The sequence below is a fragment of the Crinia signifera genome, unplaced genomic scaffold (genome assembly GCF_055691185.1).
Source record: "Crinia signifera unplaced genomic scaffold, ASM5569118v1 HAP2_SCAFFOLD_100, whole genome shotgun sequence".
Classification (NCBI taxonomy): Eukaryota; Metazoa; Chordata; class Amphibia; order Anura; family Myobatrachidae; genus Crinia; species Crinia signifera.
This window is the reverse complement of record NW_028141994.1, coordinates 142,008-166,221: the sequence shown is the minus strand read 5'-3', so window position 1 is coordinate 166,221 and position 24,214 is coordinate 142,008. Positions and strand designations below refer to the sequence as shown.

Sequence of the window (24,214 nt, the reverse complement as noted above, 5' to 3'; positions counted from 1 at the left end):
GCAAGCATACAAGACAAAGAATGCCATTAAATAGGCGGGATGACTATATGGTGCAGGTAACACTGGTGAAAGCTATGCAAAGTACCCAGTAAGCTTGTACTAAGCATATATTGCAATGATATAGGCAGGCAGCCTATATGGTGCAGATAACATAGCATACCTCTGTTCTAGGCATGTACAGTACTAGGCAAATATTGCTTGTACTAGTGACGTAGATATTTAGCTTATATGGTACTGTTAATACAGCATACCTCTGACAAGGAGAGAGAGTGAAAGCTATACGCAGCACACAGTTAGCTTGTACTGTGTATATATTGCAATGACATAGGCAGGCAGCCTATATGGTACAGCTAACAGCGTACGTCTGACAAACAGTCATACAATGCAGTGACAGACCGGCGGCCTATATGTTACTGCCAACACAGTATACTTCTGACAGGCAGTAAGAGTGTTAAAACTATATACAGTACACAGGAAGCTTGTATACATTGCAGTGAAATAGACAGGTAGCCTATATTTATTTATTTATTTGCAGTTTCTTATATAGTGCAGCAGATTCCGTTGCGCTTTAGCCTATATGGTACAGCTAACACCGTATACTTCTGACAGACAGTGATAGTGTTAATGTACACATACAAAGTTGCAACTTTGCACCGAGCTAGCAGCAGCAATAGCTGACTGGGGCATGAACTCTGCCTGTAACCTGACTTTTGTTTTTGAGGAGAGGTACAGGGGAGACTGCCCAGGTGCCCGGCAGTGAAAGTGGAGAGGCCCCCAGGTGGAAAGGCTGATGTGGGGGGACCCTTCTCCCCCTGCTAGCAAATGGGTACCAGGGATTGAGTCCTCACGCAGCGCCGGTAAAATGGCAGGGATCCGGAGCGCGCCGGGCGTCCCCGCATACCATGCGTTGCTGCCACAAACAAGTTACCCTGGTGGTCCAGCAAGACGGGCGGCAACCGGCCGACCGCTTGCTAGCCACAGCCGCTATGTGTGCCTAGCAAGCGCAATTCGCACGCGCTCCCAGCGGGGAGGGCGTTACCTTTAGAAGAAGGTCCCCAGGGTCAGTTGTAGCTTCCCAGTGCCCGAGGGCCGCTGCAGGTCCCCACCTGTGAGTGGCGATGCAGCTCCGGACCCGGGTGATGGAGCCTGCAGCACAGGGGTCTTTACAGACCCCCAGTGTGCTGCTCTGTCACTGACAGTGGTCAGCGTAAAATAATAAAAAACCAGCAGCCCCTCTAGTGGGTGCATCTGGCTCCTGCCAGCACCTGAAAAAACTGAGCTTCCTGGCCTGGAGGCGGGGCAGAGGAGGGGAGGAGCCCGGCTGCCTGGGAGGCAGTTCAAGTTTAACCTCGAGGGTGCTGGTGCTCTCTCCCACTCCCCACTGTAAAGCTGTGGACCCTGATGTCTCTTGAAGGAGAAAGTGGGGATGTGCTAAATCGCATGCGATCTGTGGGAAGTGCCGCTGTGAAACTACACAAGTACCACCGCACGCAAATCGCATGTGATGCGATCCCAGTGCCGCAGTGAAACTACACAAGTACCATGCCGTTTAACAGCTGTAGGGCCGAAAGTTCCCCATCCATGCTTTAGACCAGTGCTTACCTCATCCACAGACATGGTGGGGTGTGGCGGCTGGTTGTAGATCCTCTGAAAGTAGCTGTTTGCCTCATCATCTATCTCCTTAGTAAAGTGCTGGTTAGCTTCCGGCCACACCTGAGACAGATCGGCTGGAAGGAGACAGAGCAGAGCTCAGTAAGACACCATGAAAGCTTGTGGGTACGGGTAGGGAATAGGATGGTAACTCACTCTGCTGGAATGTGGGCTGGAGACCAGAAGTGCTGAGTTTCCTTTGTCCAAATGGATCACTGTTCACCGCAGGAAGCCCCAGGCCTCCCGTGCCCATGCCACCCAGACTGCCCGTCCCTAGACCACCTGCACCGGGACACAGTAGAAGACATACGAGTAAACATAAGGAGCCGTTAGTAACAACCCTGGCACTAGGTGCAGAGGGGGGGGGGACATTACCTGGTAGCTGGGATGACAGACCTCCGAGGCCACTGAACGCAGTGGATTGGTTTGGAGTGGTGAGCGGTGGAAATGCTTTTGCTGGTGACTGTGGGGTGCTGAAAGCAGAGCCCAGGTTGGGAGGGAAAGCTGGAAGGCTCTGTGTGTGAGGGGCGGAAGTAGTAGCAAGGTTAAGAGAGGCCATGGCGGCGATGGGGTCAATCTGGAGAATGTCAGACAAGGGTAGAAAGGTAAGCAGCATTAATTTGATATCATGACCACGAGTCACCACAGCTTTCTGTATACAGAGGTACTTACCTGTACCGGGGAAATTGCATCCAAGCTACTGGTGCTGGGAGGACGGCCTTTCGGCATTACCCCAGGGGGTGGCTGCCGGGCCTTATTCACCACATTGCTGCAGTTGGCCACCATAGTAAGAATGGTTTCAGACAGCTCCTGGGAAACACTCCTATAGACATGGAGGAAAGGGTCAGGCCTTGGCACAGAGATTACAACAGCCCACACCCTACAGAGAGGGACCTACCCGGCACAGGCCTGGAGACATGCCAGCATGGTGGCCAGTGTTTCCGGTGGTAGCTGGGCGCTCTTCGGCTGATCTTTCTCTGGAGCTAGGCCACCCAGTATGGAAGGACAGCGCCGTTTGAGGAACGTCATGCAGGCCTGGACAAAAGGTTCCTGAGAACAAGAAGGAACCTTCAGCTGTGAACACAGTGGTAAGGGTTATCAGATTGGGCCAACGTAAAGGCGGCATTACCCCGTGCTCCCGGATTTTATCAGTCAGCCACTTGTCCAATTTGAGGTATTCCCGTCGGGAGGCGAGTGCAGCAAGGTCAATAACAAAGGCAAAAGGAGTACCATTCAGCAGCATTGACAAGGCCTGCGGAGGACATAGGGAATGTTTTCCTGATCCCACACAGACCCCATGACACCCTCCATAAAGTATATATCAGTCCCTACCTTCAAGTCCTGGGCCACATCAAGTATACGGGAGAGCCGAGCCTGGTCATACTGCTCACCCCGCATGTACCACTCTGCCATGGCATGCATGATCAGCTGGCGGATGGAGGGAGACTGGCCCTAGAGGGAGAGCGAGGTCAGCACACGGGCATAGTCGGCCACCTATAGCCAGCCACAGGAAGGAGGGTGCGAGCACTCACCTGGCCATGCCATGCATAGTGCAAAATGATGGCAGAGTTGGGGTGGTTGCCAAGGAATATGGGCATGAGTGTGGAAATTAGCTCGTGCCGCAGGGTGTGCCAGGAGGTGTTTATCTGGAGTAAGGCAAGCACCAGCATGTCTGGACAGTGCTTGATGGGATAGCTGAAGAGTTGTTTGACCTGCTCATACTGCCCCACCTCAGCCAGCCGAAGTAGGGACTCTATCAGATCCAGGCTTTTCCTGCAGGCGATGCACAGGATGGTGTTAGAACGAGCCGTGGTACCATGTCTTGACTGATAAGCAACAGAAAGCGAGACTTACCATGTCGCTATCTCCCGATTGTCATCCTCGGGGGGAGCCTTCAGTATGTCCGTGGCCACAGCGTGACAGGGGTAGTCCGCAAAGCAGAAGATATCTGGATTCATCAGGGAATACTGGATGAAGGAGAGCTGGAGAAGGAGACACAATGTATTACTGATACCACAACATGGTGAGACGAGTCGCCCACTGCCCATGTCAGATGTTACCTGGCCCTCCGCATGTTTCCAAGGCCGGTATATCAGATCTACTGGGAACACGTCCATACCAAGTCCTCGCTGCACACCATAAACCACAGTGTGAAGCCCCTTACTGTCACGGATGAGGAACACTGGATTGTCCAGTTCATAGGTCACCTCCTTGAAGTTCAAGGTGGGATTCTGTACAGAGAGAATGCATTACCACCATCCACAGTGCCATCTCCAGCCCTACTACGTTACATAAGACGGAGTGGGGGAAACTCACCAGCTCTTTCACGACATCTATGAAGACCTCCACGTTCCAGGTGTGGGCCTGTACGCCATCATTCTTGTCTTTCCCGTCACTCCAGATTCCGCTGCCAGGGGAGGAGATGGACTGGAGACAGAAAGTACAGGTCAGCGGCAGCACAAGCATTACCGGATCTGACCACTAGGACGCTACACTCACCTGTAAGGAGATGCCATCTGTCAGCCCAGTGTGAGTGCGTGCCATCATCCCCAGCACACGAGCAACCTGCACAGCAGTCACTTCGCGGACGCCAAACTGGACGATGATGTTGCGGCATTCTTCCACGCTGTAACCAGGGAAGAGAAAACAGGGAATTTGTATTTACAGTAAATCCTTTTAGCCGAGCCTACAGGTGTCACTGGAGTTACAGTAGGGAATAGAAAGGCTACTACAGAGAGCATGGGCACTTTAAATATAATTGTGTGGCCCGCTCCTGCCCCTCTACTTACCCTCCCAGGCAGTCATAAGGATTGTGCCCGGAGGGAGCTGGAAGAGAAAGAACACTTCAGTAGGAGGTTAAACGAACAGCTTTCAACAATCAAACTAATACAAATTGGAACGTGAAGAAACAATGAGAAACATACAACCACACAGTAAGACACAAGGAAGTTCCAACAGTCATAGGGAACCCTAGCAGGAAGAAAACTTCAAGGTCGGGACCTAACCAAAACAAAGGTAACAGCGTTAAACAATTGGAGGGGGGGAGATTGCACAGAATTGATGACAGAATAAGGATTGGTATAAAAATAACAATGTCAATTTATTTGTACATACAATACTTTAAAATAAGGTGCAGTTGCCTGGGGGGGGGGGGGGTTAAAAATGGGAAATTGAAAAAGCTGCGTCCAGTACTGTGTGTTATCACCTTGTTTTCTAGCCAGTGGAGAAGGACAATGTGGACAGTGGAATAGTCCTCGTAGCACTGGGACTGGAATCCCTTTACAGAGTGTCCTCCAAATCTGAACTGAGATGGTATATGTCCTTGATTTGGATTCTCTGAGGTATAGGGTTCCACTTTAAACCATAGGTCAGTACCTTAGATAGGTGGCGTTCCTTCACAGGTGGGTACTCCAATTGTGTTGGTTGGTGGATATATGTCCCGGTCTAGTTCTCCTTTGCTGGAAAAAGTGATGCAGTTTTTCTTTTGCCAAGGTGATGTCTGGACTGGCAGCTGGAGATGGTCATGTTGGGAGCCTGCTAAAGCTACCTTGAAAAAGCTGCTCCTAAGCAGTGAAACGCGTTGGCCAGGCTACCCAGCCACCCCCCCCCCCCCCTCATTCTTGCTGCCAGTCCAGACATCACCTTGGCAAAAGAAAAACTGCATCACTTTTTCCAGCAAAGGAGAACTAGACCGGGACATATATCCACCAACCAACGCAATTGGAGTACCCACCTTTGAAGGAACGCCACCTATCTAAGGTACTGACCTATGGTTTAAAGTGGAACCCTATACCTCAGAGAATCCAAATCAAGGACATATACCATCTCAGTTCAGATTTGGAGGACACTCTGTAAAGGGATTCCAGTCCCAGTGCTACGAGGACTATTCCACTGTCCACATTGTCCTTCTCCACTGGCTAGAAAACAAGGTGATAAAACCCAGTACTGGACGCAGCTTTTTCAATTTTTCCATTTCCCATTTTTACATTTTTAACCCCCCCCCCCCCCCCCCCAGGCAACTGCACCTTATTTTAAAGTATTGTATGTACAAATAAATTGACATTGTTATTTTTATACCAATCCTTATTCTGTCATCAATTCTGCGCAATCTCCCCCCCTCCAATTGTTTATTGCTATATAGGGACTGACAATCCCTGCTTTTTGATTGCTGCAGGCCCAACCGCTCACACAGGCGCCCCAAACAGACACCTAGGTGTCTGTTAACCCCCTTTTTTTCTAGCAAAGGTAACAGCGTCCAGGGACACCTGAGGACTCTGAGAAAAGGATTTACGGTAAGTACAAAATCCGTTTTCTCCTTCATCCACTAGGTGTCACAGCAGGGACATCCTAGAGTTCCCAACACAGCAGGACAGCGCTGAGAACCACTTAACACCGAGCAGCCAAACGGAGATGCTGGAGCCACAAAGGTATCAAACCGGTAGAACCGCACAAAAGTCTAACGACCCGACAAGGTGGCAGGCCTGCAGAATAGAGGTGAAGGTGAGACTGATTAGGAGCTCAGCCCAGTCAGCATGAAACAAAAATTTCGGGCGAAAGGACAGCAAGAGCACCATCTTCCACATGAGAAACTTGAGATCCACGTGCTGCAAAGGTTTAAAAACAGGTTTGTAAACTCCTGAGGACCAAATCGAAGTCCCACGGGGCTGTCGACGGACAGAAAGTGGGATGTATCCGCAACACTCCCTGGAAGAACATGTGTACCTCTGGTAACAGCCAACTTCTTCTGAAAGAAGATGGACAGTGCACCAAGACACATAAGCACGCCAGATGCGGTAGTAGTGTCTTAAGGTAACCTTTTCTAGCCCTCATCATAGTAGGGATGACCACACACACACACACCTCAAGATGGACCTCTCAGCAGCCCCGCAAGTCAAATGAAGATGCCTTAAGTCTCGAAAGATATAATGTCCCCAGCTGAGAAGGTAGTCCTGAAGAGGCAGTGGACACAGCTTGTCTATCAGATGTCAGATTGGTATACCAAGACCGGCGAGAGCAATCAAGAGAACTGACTTCCTCTCTCCATATGCGTTGGAGCACTCTGAGCAACAACGGGAAGGGGGTAAGAGGTACACAAATTGGTAAGGCCAGTGGGCTGACAGGGTGTCGACCACCATTGCCACCAGATCTTTCCAGCCAAAGTACAGCGACAACTGGTAATTGTGCTGAGAAGCCATCAGGTCCACTTGAGGGCAAAACCAACGGCGCACTAAGCGCTGGAATACCTGTGGATGGAGAGCGAGTGGGATTGAGCCCAAATCCATATCAGACTCACCTCCTTCATGGTCGCTCGACTGCATGTGCTGGCCAGTTTGTTGATATAGGCTATGGCCGTGGAGTTGTTGGACTGCACCTGAATGGGCTAGCCCTGGAGAAGGTGGTGTGTCTGAACTAATGCATAATACACCACTCTGAGCTCCAGTACATTTATCGACCAGAGTGCTTCCTGCAAGGTAAAACGGCCATGGAACTGGCAGTCTAGGGTGACCACCACCCACTCGCGGAGACTGGCATCTGTGGTGAGAAGAGTCCAGTTCAAGATGCCATATCTCTTACCCTCTCGAAGATTGGTGGAGTTGAGCCAGCAACGCATCGCCAAGGGGAGAGTCACCTGATGAAGATGCAAGTGCGAGCCCGACCATAGATGGAGAAGGCAGAGCTGAAACAGGCGTGAGTGGAAACTACTGTATTGAGCCACCTCAAAAGCGGCTACTATCTTCCCCAAAAGTCTGGTGCACTGACACTTACCTGTGCAGAAGCACAAGGCGGATCAACTCTGAACAGCCCGGATCTTGTCCTCTACCAAGAACACCCATAACTGGACCGTGTCCAGAATCATCCCTAGAAACTGCAGCCGCTGTGAGGGCTGAAGCTGAGATTATGTGAAATTCAGAATCCACCCATGCTCTATAAGTGTTTTCTGAGTCAGGCTGATGGCCATCAAGGATTCCAATGAGGGGCCTTTAAAAGGAGGTCGTCCAGATAAGGTATGACCATCACACCTTGAGCTCGAAGCCCCTCCATCACCACTATGACCTTGGTGAAGACACCGGGGGCAGAGGAGAGGAAGAATGGTAAGGCCTGGAACTACCAATGTTGATAGAGTACCACAAATCGCAGGTGCACTTGATGAGGGGGTCAAATTGGTATGTGCAAATATACGTCCTTGATATCAAGAGATACCAGGAACACCCCCCTGCTCTAAACCCGGTATCACAGACTGCAGGGATTCCATTTTGAACTTGACTGGTTGCAAGAATGGGTTCAGGTTTTTTAAGTTGAGGATGGGTCAGGCCGAGCTTGGCATAGTGGACACTTAAGTCTCTAAGCTGGGAACTTCCCAAAGCTCCCATTGTGGGTGGGAAGGCGCTGGGAACTCTGAAGTCCAGCTCTTCCAAAGGAGGAAGCTGAAGAGACAAAAGGTGTCAAACTGTAAAACCGAAGAAAGGTATTTGGCCACCCTGCAGAACTGCAAAATAGATACTCCACGCGCTGCTGCTCAGGAAGGGCCACTGATCTAGTGTAATGCACAGACAATGAGCATGGGGAAAATCTTGCAAAACAAACATATATGCTTGCCTGATCGTAAGACAGCCAACCTCTTTTGACTTGACAAAAATATTGTCCGACTTCCGGGAGGAGATCCTATCCACATAAGCCGAGAACACAAACCACATCCAATGCCTCCAGATCACCAGGCAAATAAGGCACCACGATTGGCTGATTGAGGTGGTAGAAACTCCAATTGTTTTCTTAGTTCAGCCCTATTCGCTTGGAAGATTAAAAACGGAGAATGGCACGATAGAGCACTGAGGTCAGAGACTAGTCTGGCCAAAGCCAACAGCATCACTGTCTTCTGGGTCAACAAACGCAGATCAAGAGAGTCAAGTGGTTCGAAGACATCAAACTTAAGATAAGAGAACCATGGGCAAGTACCATGTTACCACTGGAGCACGTTTTGGCGGCTTAATATTAAGACCACCATTCAGGAAGGTCTGAATTTCCAGAATAAGAACGATTGTCGATGAAAAAAAACACAGACAAGGCGAAGACTTGCACTTTTAAAGAACCCGTCAAAGACCAGCAGAAAGACCACTCTGTAGAAAACAGAAGACCGGAAAGGCGAAAGACTGCGACGGAACCAATGCCGCTCACACCACGCAATATATGCCTTCCAGATGTTATGGTAATGTCTGGATGCAACTTCTTTTCTGGCCTTTAGCATACTTTGACTCATGGACTTAAGACTGCCGCGCCTACCTAGCAGTGCAGACTCAACAGCTACAACGTCAAATAACATCAGGATAAACAGCCCTTGCTGCAGGAGGTCTTGTCTTAGGGACAGGCTCCATGGACAATCCACCAGGAGCCCCCGCTATACCATGCCCTCGAGGGCAGTCCAGAACTAGGATAACCGTCAAGTCACCCTCTCCAATTTTATCGCAGAAGCATAGGAAACTGTGGGAACAAGTAAGGGTACTTGTTTCCTAGCACGGCCACCCCGATTAGCATCGGGGTGGTCGTGTCGGAAAAATCGCATCGGTCGCATCGCAGGCGACCAACGCGATTTTTACATTGAATCAAATGTGAATAGGGTCCCTATTTTACATTGCCTTCAATGTAAAATATTACCCAGACCCCCAATTTCACCCCCTCAACGCCACCCCTTGATTGACGTGAACCCGAAGCGTGGCGAGCGAAGCGAGCCCGTGAGGGGCGGCGGTGCGCGTCATCCGACCTTTTCATTCCCCTACTATCCACGTCGGCATGGAGTTGAGAACATAAAGTGTGGCAAGCGCAAAGCGTGGCGAGCCCTGCGAGGGGACGCGTATAACTTCACAGGTATAAGCATCCGCTCGCCTCGCTGCGCTCGCCACACTTTATATTCTCAACTCCACGCCGACGTGGATAGTAGGGGAATGAAAAGGTCGGAGGACGCACACAGCCGCTGCGCTCGCCACGCTTCGGGTTTGCGTCAATCGTGGGGTGACGACGGGGCCATATACAATGTGAAATGGGTCATATTGGCCCATTTCACATTGTTTCCTATGTGAGATGGACTTAATCAAGTCCATCTCATCTTGTGCCATATAATGGCACAAGACCGACGCGATGCTCCCGATTTCAATGTTCCCTCTCCCCGAATAAGTCAGTCCTGTCGAAATCCACCGTAGCTGACCCAGTGCCAGAAACCACTTTCCAAAAACTATTAGAAGCTATTAAGGGCAGTGAGGAAAGGCTGGGTGGAAAGATTGAACAGACTCCAGCAGAAATCATCTTATTAAGACAGGCAGTACAGAGTGTGCAAACCAGGATTAATGAGGCAGAAACCAGAATATCCCAGTTAGAGGATATACAAGAGCCCATGGTAGCACAGATTAAAAAACTGACTGGGACAGTGACTAGTGTGCAAAACCAAATGGCCTAAATGGAGGGGCGCCTCCGTCTAAATAATATCAGAATAATTGGGGTACCGGAGAAAACAGAAGGAGATAACCCAGAAGCATGGTTAGAGGCCTGGTTAATAACGCAGTTTGGCAAAGACATTCACAGCGCAATTCTGCGTGGAACGGGCCCACCGGGTCCCAATGAGGGAGCAACCCCCCGGGTCCCCAGCTAGGACAGTTATAGCCAAGATGTTAAACTATAGAGACCGGGATACTATAATTCGGACGGCCAGAAGCCGCAGTCTTGTGATCAATGGGACAAACATAATGATATTTCCAGACTTTGCTAGAGAGGTCCAGAAGGAAAGAGTGAGATTTGTAAATATCAAAAAAAGATTGAGAGAACTAAACATCCAGTATTCCATGATGTTTCCAGCAAAATTGAGGATAATTGTTGATTGACAGACTAAATTCTTCACCAGCCCTGAGGAAGCGTCGGCATGGGTGGAAGGCCATAAACCATGAGGAGAAATTTTTTTTTTCAATATGTGACTTAACTAAGACTCAACATGCAGTGTTTTTTTTTTTCTACTCCCCCCGCCTGTGGAGTAAATAGACATGTATATGTCAGGAGGCTCACTCGTGAGAATGATCATTAGGAAACAAATTTTGCCCTAAGTGTATAGGTTGAGCAGAAAGGGGAAAGTGGAAATGAATGTTTTAAATAAGATGGTGAATGTAAGTGGGAGGGGGGCAGAGCTGGGTTCAAGGTATACTACGGTAGGGGTGGTATACGGGGGGGGGGGGGTGTGTGTGTGTGCAGGGATTCGTCTAAAAATGAAGTTAGTGGGATATTGCCTAAAGTATTATGCCCTGAATTAAGTAAAAAAATGGTAAAAATTGTATATTGGAATGTACGGGGGCTAAATGACAGGATCAACAGTGATGAACCAAATTAAAAAATATGGGGCACAAATAGTATGTCTAGGGGAAACACACCTGGTAGGGGAGAAAACCATGGCCCTGAAAAGGGCATGGGTGGGTAGTATGTACCACTAGAGCTTTTCAAATGCTGCAAGAGGTGTGTGTGTTAATCCATAAAAATGTACCATTCACACGTAATAGGAAAGAAATAGATCCTATGGGAAGATATGTGTTCCTACAAGGACAGTTACACAATAGTCAGATATGTGTTTTGGCAGTGTACATCCCACCGCCCTTCCAATATGATGTATTAAAAAAAGCGGTGGAATTTACTGCAAAATCAGGAGGGGCAGCAATACTATGTTTAGGGGATTTAAACAATGTGCTCAACCCCAGCCTAGATAGATGGAGGAAGGGCAGTATAACTAAGACTGGTGGAAATAAAGGCCTACATAGGTTTATGGAAGATGTTGGTTGGAGGGATTGGTGGAGGGAGAAACATCCAAAAACCCAGAAATACTCCTGTTATTCCCATTCATATGACTCCTTTTCTCGCATAGACATGGCGGTCATGGATGAAACCATGTTCCCCCAGACTGAGCAGGTGGAATATTTGCCCCGGGGGATCTCCGATCACGCACCTATAATGGTTCATGTCAAAGAACATCTTGACAAGGGCAGGCGAATGTGGAAATGCAATCCTTTATGGCTGGAACAGATGGGTGCGGGATTGGAGATCATTGGGGAGTGGGAAGCATATTTTGATGATAATGAAGGATCAACTTCAGAGGATATAATATGGGATGCTGGGAAAGCTGCCATGAGGGGATCACTTATAAAAAGGATTGCGCAAATTAAGAAATGCTCTAGGGAAAAAAAACGTAGAGAGACAGAGAGAAATAGTAAAGCCATGGAGGAGAAATATTGGCAAGATAGAACTGAAGAGGCTAAAAGTAATTGGGTAAAGGCAAAGGAGGCATGGATGGATGAAGTCCAGATACGCGCAGTGAGACAAGAGTCCTTTCTCGCACATAACAGATATATAACCTATGACAGGCCCGGTAGCTATATGGCACAGCTAGCCAGAGAGGAAAATAATAAAACAAATAATATCATCCAGGTGTACAATAGGGATGGGAGTGTGGCAGAAACAACGCCAGAAATAGCAAAAACCTTCTTACAGTACTTTAAGGAACTACATGCATCCACATCGGCAACTACAGGAGGTGAGATAGCAGGGTTTTTGAGGGGAATTGAAGTACCCACTTTAAATGAAGAGGATAGGAATATACTGGAAGGCCCCATTACAGAACAAGACGTCAGAAATGCTATAAATACCTCTCCGGGAGGAAAAGCGCCGGGTTTTGACGGACTACCATCCGAGATATATAAAAAATTCTGTAATCAAATGGCCCCCAGAGTTACAGAGATGTTAAATAAAAGTATGCAGAGGGGACAAATTCCAGAATCAATGAGGGAGGCAATGATTGTGCTCATCCTAAAAGAGGATAAAGATCCAAGGTCAGTGGAGGCATATAGACCAATATCACGAATTAACACGGATGCCAAAATTTTGGCTAAAGTGATTGCAAAAAGGCTGGAGGGAGTCACGAATAAACTCATCCATGAGGACCAAACAGGATTCCGCAAGGAAAAAAGCACTGCAATTAATATTAGAAAGGTTTTATGTTAATACGCAGACTGAACAGCCACCAGGAGGTGAACCTGCCATTCTGTCACTGAATGCGGCTAAGGCATATGACAGTATAGAGTGGAGGTACCTCTGGGAGGTGCTTAAAAAATTTGGGTTTGGAGAGAAATTCATAAACTGGATAAAAACCATATATGCTGCACCCAGGGCTAGAGTACAGGTGAATGGATTTGTGACGAAAACATTTGAGTTGGCAAGGGGACCAAGGCAGGGGTGCCCGTTGTCCCCTGCCTTGTTCAACTTGGCAATAGAACCCTTGGCATGTGTCCTTAGACAAAATCCAGCACTAAGGGGTCTGGGACAGGCAGTAGTAGAAAGAAACAAGCAGATTATATCTGTTTATGCAGATGATATGTTGATCTACCTGGCAGACCAGGAGGGGGAAACGCCAATTGTATTGACAACCCTGGAAGAATTTGGGATAAAATCAGGGATTAGGATTAATTGGGATAAATCCAATAGAATTCCACTTAGTGGAAAATGTCCCCAAAATACCATACTAGGGGGTACATTAAAATGGTGTGAAAGCATGAAGTACCTTGGGATACGCATTTCAAACAATGCGGATAATTTTGTCAAGATGAATGTGGACCCCATGATAAAGTGGTATCAGGGGAAAACAAAGACGTGGGTGAAACTGCCAATGTCCATAACAGGCAGGGTCAATTTGTTGAAAATGGTAGTTTTACCCAAGATGTTATATGTCTTTCAACAATCCCCTGTTTATATCCCAGCAAGGGTGTTTAAGAAAATAGACAGCATAACCTCAACTTTCATCTGGGGAAATAAAAGGGCGAGAATTAAAATAGATACCCTAAATAGAAATAAAAAACAAGGGGGCCTGGGTTTGCCACATTTCAAACTATATTACATGGCATCGCAACTGTGGCACCTTAAGAGGTGGATAATAGAAGATGGAGATGAGAACTTGAAGGAGCTAGTGAACCAGGCTAGGGTGGGATATTCCCCAAAGCAAGTCCTATTGGATAGCAGTAAGGGTAAAACCAACAAAAGCCAAGAAGATCTGGGAATCTGCAAACAAACTACTAGGATATGAAGGGGTGGACCCTGAGACTCCAATATGGGTTATTGGGGGGAAGCAGTGGCTTAAGGACGAAGGAGGTAAAGATATGCTGGTATAAGAGAAATACATCAAATATATGAAGGGGGGAGGATTAAGCCATTTGACCAGCTGGTTAAAGAGTATAGTGTGGAGAAAAAGTATGTTCTACCGTTACCTCCAATTAAGGAACGGGCTGAATACAACATATGGGAGGGAAAACGTGAACATACAAGAGTCACCGGTTAAAATGATGCTTGACCCCAAAAAAAGAATGAAGGTCTCAGGGATATATAAAATATTAGTGGATAACCTCAAAAACAATCAGGTAGATAACAAAATGGATTGGAGTGGGTACATAGGAAATATACATGATCAGGAATGGGAGAGGACACTGGCATCCCCAATGAAAGCAACAGCCTCAATAAGGTTCCAGCAGGTCCAGCTATTTATCATCCACAGAGTGTATGTAACCCCGGTTAAGTTAAGACAATATGACAAAAATAACAATGATTTGTGCCCCAAATGTAGCTCCTGTCAGGGAACATTTATTCACATGATATGGCAATGTAGACACATACAAAAATTGTGGCAACAAGTAGGGCAAAGAATTAGACAAATAGGTATTAGAGAATGTGTGGTAAAAGAAAAAAATGTTTATTAAATAGTTTAACACAAATAGGCACAAATAAATACCAAACACAATGTATTATTAATTTGGTAACACTTGTAAAAGTTGTAATCGTTCGATAATGGTTGGCACATGACAGCCCGAATATAAAGCAATGGACAAATTTGGTCAATAACACTATTTCACATGAAAGGTATATGTACACAAAGAGGGGAAATTTGAATAAATTTCACCAAATCTGGGATATATGGTTAAAATCAAAATTCTATAATGGAGAATAGAGACAAGAGTAGAGCACAAATTGGCACAAAATAATATGATAGGTATAGAATGTAAAATAAAATAAAACAAACAAACAATAATGATAAGACAAATAAGATATAATAGACTAGGAAGGTAGACAAATCCATGGGGAGGGTGGATAGGTTATTTATATGTGTATTATGCTGTTTATTTGTGTGTCTTTTTAAAATTTTGGTGTCCACTAAACATAAGTTTAGATGTTTTATGTAATCTCCTGTGGCGATACAGTATGAGCAACAAGGGACAAAATGCATTGTAGAAGTGTAGTATATATGTGCATGTATATGTTAATGGTCGTATGTGAGGGAAAATGCATACTGTATGATGCTATTTGATGTATGTATTGTCTAAAAGGAAAAAAGAAAAAGGACTAAATAAAGACTATATTAAAAAAAAAAAAAGTTAGACTAACTCCACGGGGCAGACAGAGCATCTGTTGCCACTGCCGCTGGGGCATGCGTTCGAGAGCAATAAGTAGAAAGTTTACAATTCCTCCTGGACACCATCATGTCTATTGAGGCATGCCCCAGGTATGAAAAATCTGGGAAAAAACTTCCGGGGGCAAAGAGACCACTTTCCCGGGTGGAGGGCCTAACGGCTGAGGAAATTCTCCTCCTAATTCTCCACCCCCAGGATAAAGATGGCCAAGAAGGCGAGGGCATAACGTTCTGCAGCAAAAATCCGGCAAAAGTGCTAATCTGCGGAAAAACAAGAAGAACAAAGCCGAGACTTGAACCTTCAAGATAGATAAGCACAATCCAGCCTCCAAGCCCTTCTGTAAGACAGATAGAATCCGAGTCAGGCGGTAAGTCCTAGGATTGAAGTGGCGAGTTCTACACCAAACAAAGTAGGCCCGTCAAACACGATGGTAAGCTCCCTCGCCGAGGAAGCCTTCCTCGCTCTAAGCATGGTGGAGATTACTCATGCATTAAACCCCCTGGCTCTCAACTGGGAGGGGCAACGACAGAGCCTGAAGATCTGAGAACCAGACTTGTCTGGGACAATGCGGATCCTTAAAGAGGAATCTTGTAGTTGTGTTGAGAGGCCATCAAGATCACCTCGGGTAAACCCCACCGTCGTACCAGCATCTGGAACACCTGCTGATTGAGGGACCATTCGCCAGCATTCAATGTTTGACGGCTTAGGAAGTCCGCTTCCCAATTCTTTCCGCTGAAAGAGCCGTAATCTTTTCCGCCCACTGAAAGATGCGGATGCTTTCACCATTGCGGCCCGGCTGCGAGTGCCGCCCTGGTGGTTGATATAAGCCACCGTGGTCGCATTGTCCGACTGAACCTGCACCGGGCGTCCCCTCAGCCAGGGTTCCGCCAGGCAAAGAGCTCAGAAGACCGCCCTCAGTTCGAGGACATTGATTTGAAGCTTGGCCTCCGAGGTAGACCAAAGGCCTTGGAACAACCTTTGGCAAGTGATCGCTCCCCAACCGCGGAGATTGGCATCCATGGTGAGGAGGGTCCGGAATGAATATTGCCGACAATGCAGGGATCTTGTTCTCCGCCCAGTGGAAGATCAGGGAGGCCTCCGCCATGGCCGCCCGATTTCGAGTGCCACCCTCGTGGTTGATATAAGCCACCGTCATCGCATTGTTCAACTGGACCTGCACCGGGCAACCCCGAAGCCAAGGCTCCGCCTGGCGAAGAGCCAGTAAGACTGCCCTCAGTTCGAGAACATTGATGGACAGTAGAGATTCCTGCAGAGTCCAAAGCCCTTGAAAAGATTTCTGACGTGACCGCTCCCCAACCTCGGAGACTGGCATCCGTGGTGAGGAGAGTCCACCTGTGAATCCAAAAATGGCCTCCCTTCCATGAGGTTCTCATCTAAAAGCCACCAGGACAGGGAGTTCTGTGCTGTCGGAGCCAAGACAATGAGGTTTGATCGTATATTGGCGTACGACCACGACCGTTTGAGAATTTCCCATTGTAGTGGGCAAGAGTGGAACTGCGCATACTCTGCCATGTCGAAGGCAGACACCATGGATCCGAGGACCCCCATGAAGGCATGGATGGAGACACACCTTAGTGAGAGAAGATGCTGAATACAGGACTGCAGAGCCGTGTGGCGTACCTCCAGCAAGTAAATCCTCTGATTGACTGTGTCCAACAGAGGCCCCAGGTGAACCATGGATTGAGTAGGAACCATGGATGACTTGGGCCAGTTGATAACCCAGTTGTGCCGTTCCAGGACCGCCACGACCTTGGTCAAATGTGCTTGGAGCACTTGAGACTGTGCCAGGATCAACAGATCCTCCAGATATGGAAGGATCCGGACACCCTGGCTGCGAAGCGCACTGCCCATAGCTGCCATGACCTTCGTAAACACTCAGGGAGCTGTGGCCAGGCTGAAAGATAGTGCCTGATATTGGAAATGACGGTCCTTCAGCGCAAACCTCAGAAAACGCCAGTGTTCTTGTTTGATGGGTACATGCAGATACGCATCTTGTATGTCGAGGGATGCCATGTAGTCCCCTGGTTTCAACGCTAGAATGGACCGCAAGGTTTCCATCTTGAACTTTGGGACCCGGAGGAATTTGTTGAGCCTCTTTAGATTTAAAATGGGACGGAAGGTCCCATTGGGCTTCCGCACCAAGAAAAGACTGGCGTAAAAACCTGTGCCTTGTTGCAACACCGGAATGGAGGCTATGACACCTGCAGACAGTTTTTGTATGGCCTGTTCCAGAGCTACGCGCTTTTCCAAGTCCTTGGGAGAACTTGTTGAAAAGAACGAGCTTGGTGGTCGACGGTGAAAGGTTATAGAATAGCCTTTGGAGACTACATCTCAAACCCATGCATCTGTTGTGGATCTTAGCCACACGTCTGAAAACCGTAACCGGCGAACCCCCACCCTCGGATCCCCCAGGTGGAGCGCCGCCCAGTCATGCCGAGGGCTTATCCTCGGGTTTGTGGTCAGGGGGTCTGGTGGGCCAGGGACGTTTTCCCCTGGCTTTAGAGGGCTTTGCGGGCTGGGTCCTTGTGAACGACTGCCCGCTATCCCTGCCCTAAAAACAAACAGGACTGGAACGCCATTCGGAGACGTGGAGCAGGAGTGGATGGCAGGAAAGCCGCCTTTGAGACAGCCACGATTTTGTTTGGAATCAGCATCCGCTTTCCAAGAGCGAAGCCACAGAGACCGTCGTGCCGCCACTGCCGAGGCGGATGCTCTTGAGGTAACGGTGGCTGCATCTAATGCGGCCTCCCCCAAATATAGTGCAGCCTGATGCATGATGTCAAGGATAGGTAACATGTAATCTACAATATCTCCCTCAGTAATATTAGTGAGGACAGAAATCCATTTTACCATGGACTTCGCCACCCAGGCAGATACCAGAGTAGGCCGCACAACCGCCCCAGAAGTTGCAAAGACGAGCTTAAGAAAGTTCTCCAACTTTCTGTCAGCAGGATACTTAAGGGAGGCGGTTGGAATGGGGAGAGTATTGGAACGCACAATCTTAGCGATATGTGCATCCACTTTAGGAGCAGTCTCCCAGCGTACCCTATCCTCTGGAGGGAGCGAGTAAAAGGAATTAAACCGCTAAGGGAGCGGAAACTTCCTATTTGGCAAAACCCAGGCCTCCCCAAAGACATCCTCTAGTTCAGAAGACTTAGGGAACACTGACAGAGTCCGCTTGGGACGCTTAAAGGATGGGCCCACAGACTAAGAGGGCTCAGAGACATCATGTAAATTTAAGACCTCTCTCACCGCAATTACCAGGGCCCCTACATGGACGCGTGCTGCGATGTCGCCTTTTGAGGCTTCATCAGCATCTCAGTCGACCCTGTCGTCAACCAGTTCCTTCTCCTCATCAGTGTCATCTGCATCAGTGTCCTGATGGAGGAGGGTGGAAGGGGTCCCCCTGACCCGGCCCTTACGTCTTTTACCCTTTAAAGAGGTACAGATGCCATGAACCGAGTCTGCCAAAGCACACGCCCATCCAGGCTCCTCAGATGAGGATGCAAACATCATTAGAGGCTTCCACAATATAGGCTGAGGTCTCACGTATTTGTTCTGCTAACTGCAGCAGGACGTCAACATTAGCACCCTGATTCAGATGTGTAACCATCTGAGAAGCCCAAACTCCAATGGCCTTGTTGACTCAGCAGCTAACCTGAGCCGGACGCTGTGGTATTAACAGACTTAAGGCGCTCCGAGGAGTCTCTAAGAGTGATGGCCCCTGGTACTGGGAGAACCATTTTCTTTGAAAGACGCATGACTGAAGGGGCAACCACTGGGGGTGTTTCAACCAACTTTCTGCCCTCAGCAGACAATGGGTACGATGCCAACAGTCTGCGAGAAATTTGAAATTTCTTATCAGGGTTTTTCCATGCCAACAAAACATGCTCATCTAGTTCCTCTGCAGGAGGGAAAGAGGCCGTTTGTCTAGGGTTTTTACCAAAAAGGGAGGGGCGACTGGGTGCAGCAGCCCGTCACCATATCAATAAGGTCATCTAACCCTTGAGCAGCCTGTTCAGGCTCCTGTGGTAGTAAAGCCTGTTGCTCCTCAACATCTGGAGCGACACTCACCCTCCTCTAGGTCTGGCATACCATCATCCGTGTCAGCATCTAAGACCTGCGTAATCAGTCTTTTTAGCACTGGGGGCTGTGAGTCACGTGCACTGGGTCTCAGAGTGGGCAGTATAGTTTCTGGGGCCAAGGCTTTTGTTAAACCCTCCACAGCCAAGGCTAAATCACACTGCTGTGTTCTGGAGGTTTCTCTGTCCCTCTGTGAAGCTCTAAGCTCAGAGGACAGGCGTGACATCACATCAGTGAGCTGTAATGCCCACGCAGGGGAGGCCTGTGCCTGAGGGGGAGAGGGATCTGGGGTGCACTTCTCGCACACCAGTGTGCCCTCGACAGATTGTGTAAGTTTGCATTACACTTTTTGTAAGACCTCTTGGAGCTGCCTCCTGCCATTGTAACGGAGATTGATATACAGTATAAATATATATGAAACAATCAGCGTTATAACGGTACATACAGACCAGAGGATAGTACAGCCAAAAACCAGAGTGAAAGACTGGACAGGAGAGACAGTACAAGAAGTAGAAGCTGCCACAGGCTAACAGCGCTATGGTATATACCGGGGAGCGCTATAGCCTAATTTGCATACAGCCCAAATCTGTCTCACCAAGCTCTAACCCCACTGTCTGCACGCAGAGCTTGGGGAAGCTGTTGCAGGTCTGGACACCGGGAGATGGGGCTGTTCTTGAGTCCCGGAGACTGTCACAGCAAACGGATTTGTCCCTGTGAGCATGCAGCGGTGCTTCTTCAGAATATGGCCACTGCTGCTTTGAGTCACGCTGGGGAGAAGCCGGGGCCGCTGGGAGCATAACACTAGCTCCGCCCTTCCCGGCGACTCAGTCTCCCATATTGGCGCCAATGTTAAACAGACCCTGTAATACCGCCATGTTTTAAAACTGACCCCAGCGGCTAGCCGGGGGGTCAGGCATACATACCCGATGCCTGTGCTGACCGGAGGCGGTAGAAGCTGAGGGAAGACAGGGTGCGCACCGCATGCGGAGGTCACTCCAGAGATGGTCTCTGCAGCCGCCCCCCCCCACGTTGCAGACAGGCGGCGGCAGACTACCTGTCCGTTCTGGAAGAAGTCATCTACTTTTTTCTTATCTATGCTAAACTTTGCCCTGGAGTGTGACCAGCTCCCAGAGGGAACATTCTAAGACTGCCTAGGAGGGGGGAGTAAAAGGGGAGGAGTTGGCCACACATTTAAATGGAAAGTGCCCATGCTCCATGTGGTCACCCTTCTATCCCCACTGTTACTCCAGTGACACCTAGTGGATGAAGGAGAAAGGGGTGGGTTTTTTGCAGAGGAAGGGTGAGGATCAGATTGCCCTGGAGCCAAGGCTCTAGTGAGGCTTTGAACCGCAGAGGTTAAATCACTGTTGGTTTCTAGAAGTCTCCCTATGTATTTGAGACTCAGAGAGCTCAGAAGATAATCGGGTCATGACATCTGTGAGCTGTGTAGCCCAGAAGGGGGTCTCCACAGGTGGCTGTACCAGAGGGGAGTTAGAGCATCACAATTTAACATCCCATCTGAGGTTGGTGTAAATTTAGTATTACACTTTTTACAAGCAATCCTCTTGGAGCTTCCCCCTGCCATTTTATATTATAAAATGCCCAGGAGTGAGCACAAGTGTAACCTGATCCCTTGCAGGCACAATCTAAGACTAGTAGGGAAAGTAGAAGGGGAGGAGTTGGCCACACTAATTTTATATTTAAAGTGCACATGCTCTCTGTGGTCGCCTTCTATTCCCCAGTGTAACTTCAGTGACACCTAGTGGATGGAGAAACAGGACTGTTCTCTCCTCTGTTCCTACACTGGGCATCACCCATACAAGAGAGTTCCAATACCCAGGGGCAGAGATCTAGGACATGTTGCATACACAGTGTAGAGCTATCTTGGGGCAGTGACAGTGCTCCTATGTATAGAGAAATGCACTAACCTGGTACAGAAGCTGTAGCCCACTTCCTGCATGAAGTCTGCTAGAGAACCGTCCATCACGGTCTTTGTGATCCCTCCAGAATCAGACAGAATCCGCTCCATTAGGATGTCCCGTTTTTCAGGGTAGAGGAGTGGTGCAAGCACCACGGGGCAGCGTTCCTGGGGGAAATCTGACAACATCACACCATAAGTATAATGTATAACGTATGTAGCTGCTGTCTAGGATGTCTCCAGGCTGGACAGAAGCACTGAGAGATAAGGATACTAGTGTTCCCGCTAGGCTGTTTTAGCGGGGCGCTGCGCCCTGCCCGATTTTTAAGCTGCAAAATGCGCCCTGCCCCTCTGGCAGCTCCCCGCTAAAACAGCCTGCCTTTGTCACCGCTGTTGTGACCAGGGAAGCCCGGCGCCGCTGTACATAGTGATGCCCTGGACTTCCCCGGCAGTGTACAGCCTTCTGGGTGTCCGGGTCCGCCCCCTTTGCGTGACGCCGCCGGCCACGCCCCTTTTCGTCACAGCGCAGCCCGGGCACGCCTTTTTTGTGACGTCGGCGGGCCCGGTCCGACCCCCCCCCGCCCTAGTTCCTAGAAGGAACACTAGATACTACATCATACCTCTGCGCAGGGTCTTTAGAAAAGCTACAATCTGCTCCTGTCCGACCCCGAAGGCTCCCTTCTGGCCGAAAAGGAGATTGGAGAGGAGGAGGTGCAGGACCTCTATGGCGATGTCTTGAAATCCACCTTCTTGGCTGCCACCAACGTCCACGTCAACGTATGAACGCAGGAGATCAGGGAGCTTCTGCTTAATGAACTGCGCGGCTAGAGGGAACATTTCCGGGAGAGTCTTTATAGCACATGAGTAGACTAGAGGGTACAAAAGAGAAGCTCTTGCCATACATTCAATTCAGTAGAAGCTGCCATGAAGTTTGTACCTAAGGGGAAGGGTCCTCTTGGGAATGGTACCTGGAGACTTTACGCACCAGTTGGCAAGACAGTCATATCCTAATACTTAGCCCAAGGAACGGCTTTAGATGGAAATACTCAGTGCTCGATGTCGCCTGCTTTTACAGGGGCTTACATGATGCAGAGACAGTTAGATTTATCAATGATTGCTAGCACTGCAGATGGAGTTATCCATGGCGATAAGGCAGCCAGCGGAGTAGTTACCCCCCCCCAAATTCTGCCCCTTCTATAGACCACCTCCCTCACCGAGTGCATCACCACCACCTCCCAGGCAGAGGGACAAGACTGTGCAGTTACCCCCAGTATAGTATATAACCCTGTAAAATATAAACAATCTTACCAAACCCCTGCAAGTCCAAGTTGGAGGAGTTAAGAGCTAATCCAAAAATGACCTGAAAGGAACAGACACCGGATTAGGAAGATCAGCCATGACTGGCAGGACCTAACAAATCATCCTCAAGTTAGGGAAGGACTGCACACTTAGTAATGTTGTTTCACACCACCATTATCACACAAAATAGAGCATTGAGAGCTGCACGGCAATCTCAGAATAACCAACATGTATAGATTGCAGGCGACCTCAGCCGAGACCACATTGATGGCCACCACGAACATGGTACTTACTTCTTGGACTTTACTGAGCTTCAGAACCTTACTCAGCTGGGCAAAGAGATGAGGCGATGGCTTCAGGCTCTAAAAACATAGAACATATCCAGGGATGAGCATGTATCTACAATCTGGTAATCAGCACAAGATGTCTTGCTAGTGTCCTTACCTTCTGATAGTGCAATGGATTGTTGATGGCGTAGGATAGTGTGGAGATGAAGTTCGGCTTTGTTATTAGTGATGCGCACTCCTGGATCAGAAACTGCGTCTAAATGGAGACGAGCAAATCAGCAGTGGTCAGCACAAATACAGCCTGACCCCAATGAGACTTGCCACAACAGATCCAAGGTACAGCAGGGAGTACATGTGCCCGATCTGGGCCTTACCTGGTGGAAATCTTTGCCGCTGCTTTTACCATCGCCACTGAAATCCACATGTGAGAAGAGACAGCGTAGCAAGTGCCTGTCTGCCTCCGGACCGTGCCGATTCACAATCTGCCGACACACAACAGGTTACACACAAGGAGCAAAACACTAACTCAAGCATTAAGCATTGGTACTATCATCAGGTATGGTACCAAAAGACTGGAGAATAGCAGAGGTAGTGCCAATATTCAAAAAAGCAAAAAGGGATGACCCAGCTAATTACAGGCCTGTGAGCTTATCATCAATAGTGGGTAAAATATTTGAAGGAATTTTAAGGGATGGTATCCTGGAATATTTAGACCTTCATAGTTTACTTCGTATTAACCAACATGGGTTCGTGAAAAATCTTTCATGCCAGACAAATTTACTAGGCTTCTATGAGGGATGTCAGCAAAAACCTTGATAATGGAAACGCAGTATATGTGGTCTTCCTAAATTTTGCAAAAGCTTTTGATAAAGTATCACACAAGAGGTTGATAAATAAAATGGAGGACCTGGGATTAGGGGGCAAATATCTGTAGATGGGTAAGGAACTGGCTGTGTAAGAGAACAAAGAGTGAACAGTGCTGTATCAAATATGACACCAGTACTACGGTAAGTGGAGTGCCACATGGTTCGGTACTCGGGCCCATCTTATTTAACATATACATTAACGATATTGGGATGGGGATACTCAATGTATCCATCTTTGAGTAGTTATTAAATCAACTCTAAATGTAACCGCACTTCAAATTGATCTTAAGCTAGATGAGTGGGCTAAAAAGTGGAAGATGAGGTTCAATGTGGATAAATGCAAGGTTATGCACCTCGGGAGGCATAACCAATGTGCTAGTTACGAGTCATTGGGTATTTCAGTAATTGAAAAGGATCTAGGAGTCCAAACAGATTACAAGCTGTAGTGTAGTGCTCAATGTCACATAGCAACAAAAAAGGCTAACAGAATTCTAGCATGTATTAAAAGGGGCATGGAAACTAGGGACTCAAAAGTAATTATGCCACTGTACAAGGCATTGGTTAGACCTCACCTTGAATATGGAGTACAGTTCTGGGCCCCACACTTTAGAAAGGACA

General features: G+C 48.3%; 1 protein-coding gene across 2 annotated transcripts in view; it reads right to left on the bottom strand.

Moving 5' to 3' along the window:
* CNOT1 (CCR4-NOT transcription complex subunit 1) overlaps positions 1–24,214 on the bottom strand; it is a 133,317-nt gene that overhangs the window by 79,860 nt on the left and 29,243 nt on the right. The window contains exons 3-20 of one of the 2 annotated variants that reach the window (XM_083167882.1): positions 23,105–23,212; positions 22,888–22,986; positions 22,737–22,805; positions 22,453–22,504; positions 21,765–22,013; positions 21,155–21,323; positions 4,150–4,276; positions 3,967–4,077; positions 3,711–3,881; positions 3,505–3,632; positions 3,183–3,423; positions 2,983–3,102; positions 2,780–2,902; positions 2,549–2,700; positions 2,323–2,473; positions 2,026–2,227; positions 1,807–1,932; positions 1,603–1,727 (exon numbers count right to left, since the gene is read on the bottom strand). In XM_083167882.1, coding sequence (XP_083024008.1) covers positions 1,603–1,727; positions 1,807–1,932; positions 2,026–2,227; positions 2,323–2,473; positions 2,549–2,700; positions 2,780–2,902; positions 2,983–3,102; positions 3,183–3,423; positions 3,505–3,632; positions 3,711–3,881; positions 3,967–4,077; positions 4,150–4,276; positions 21,155–21,323; positions 21,765–22,013; positions 22,453–22,504; positions 22,737–22,805; positions 22,888–22,986; positions 23,105–23,212 — 2,523 coding nt within the window. The remainder of the gene's footprint in view (positions 1–1,602; positions 1,728–1,806; positions 1,933–2,025; positions 2,228–2,322; positions 2,474–2,548; positions 2,701–2,779; positions 2,903–2,982; positions 3,103–3,182; positions 3,424–3,504; positions 3,633–3,710; positions 3,882–3,966; positions 4,078–4,149; positions 4,277–21,154; positions 21,324–21,764; positions 22,014–22,452; positions 22,505–22,736; positions 22,806–22,887; positions 22,987–23,104; positions 23,213–24,214) is intronic. The other variant, XM_083167883.1, reaches the window with a different exon arrangement.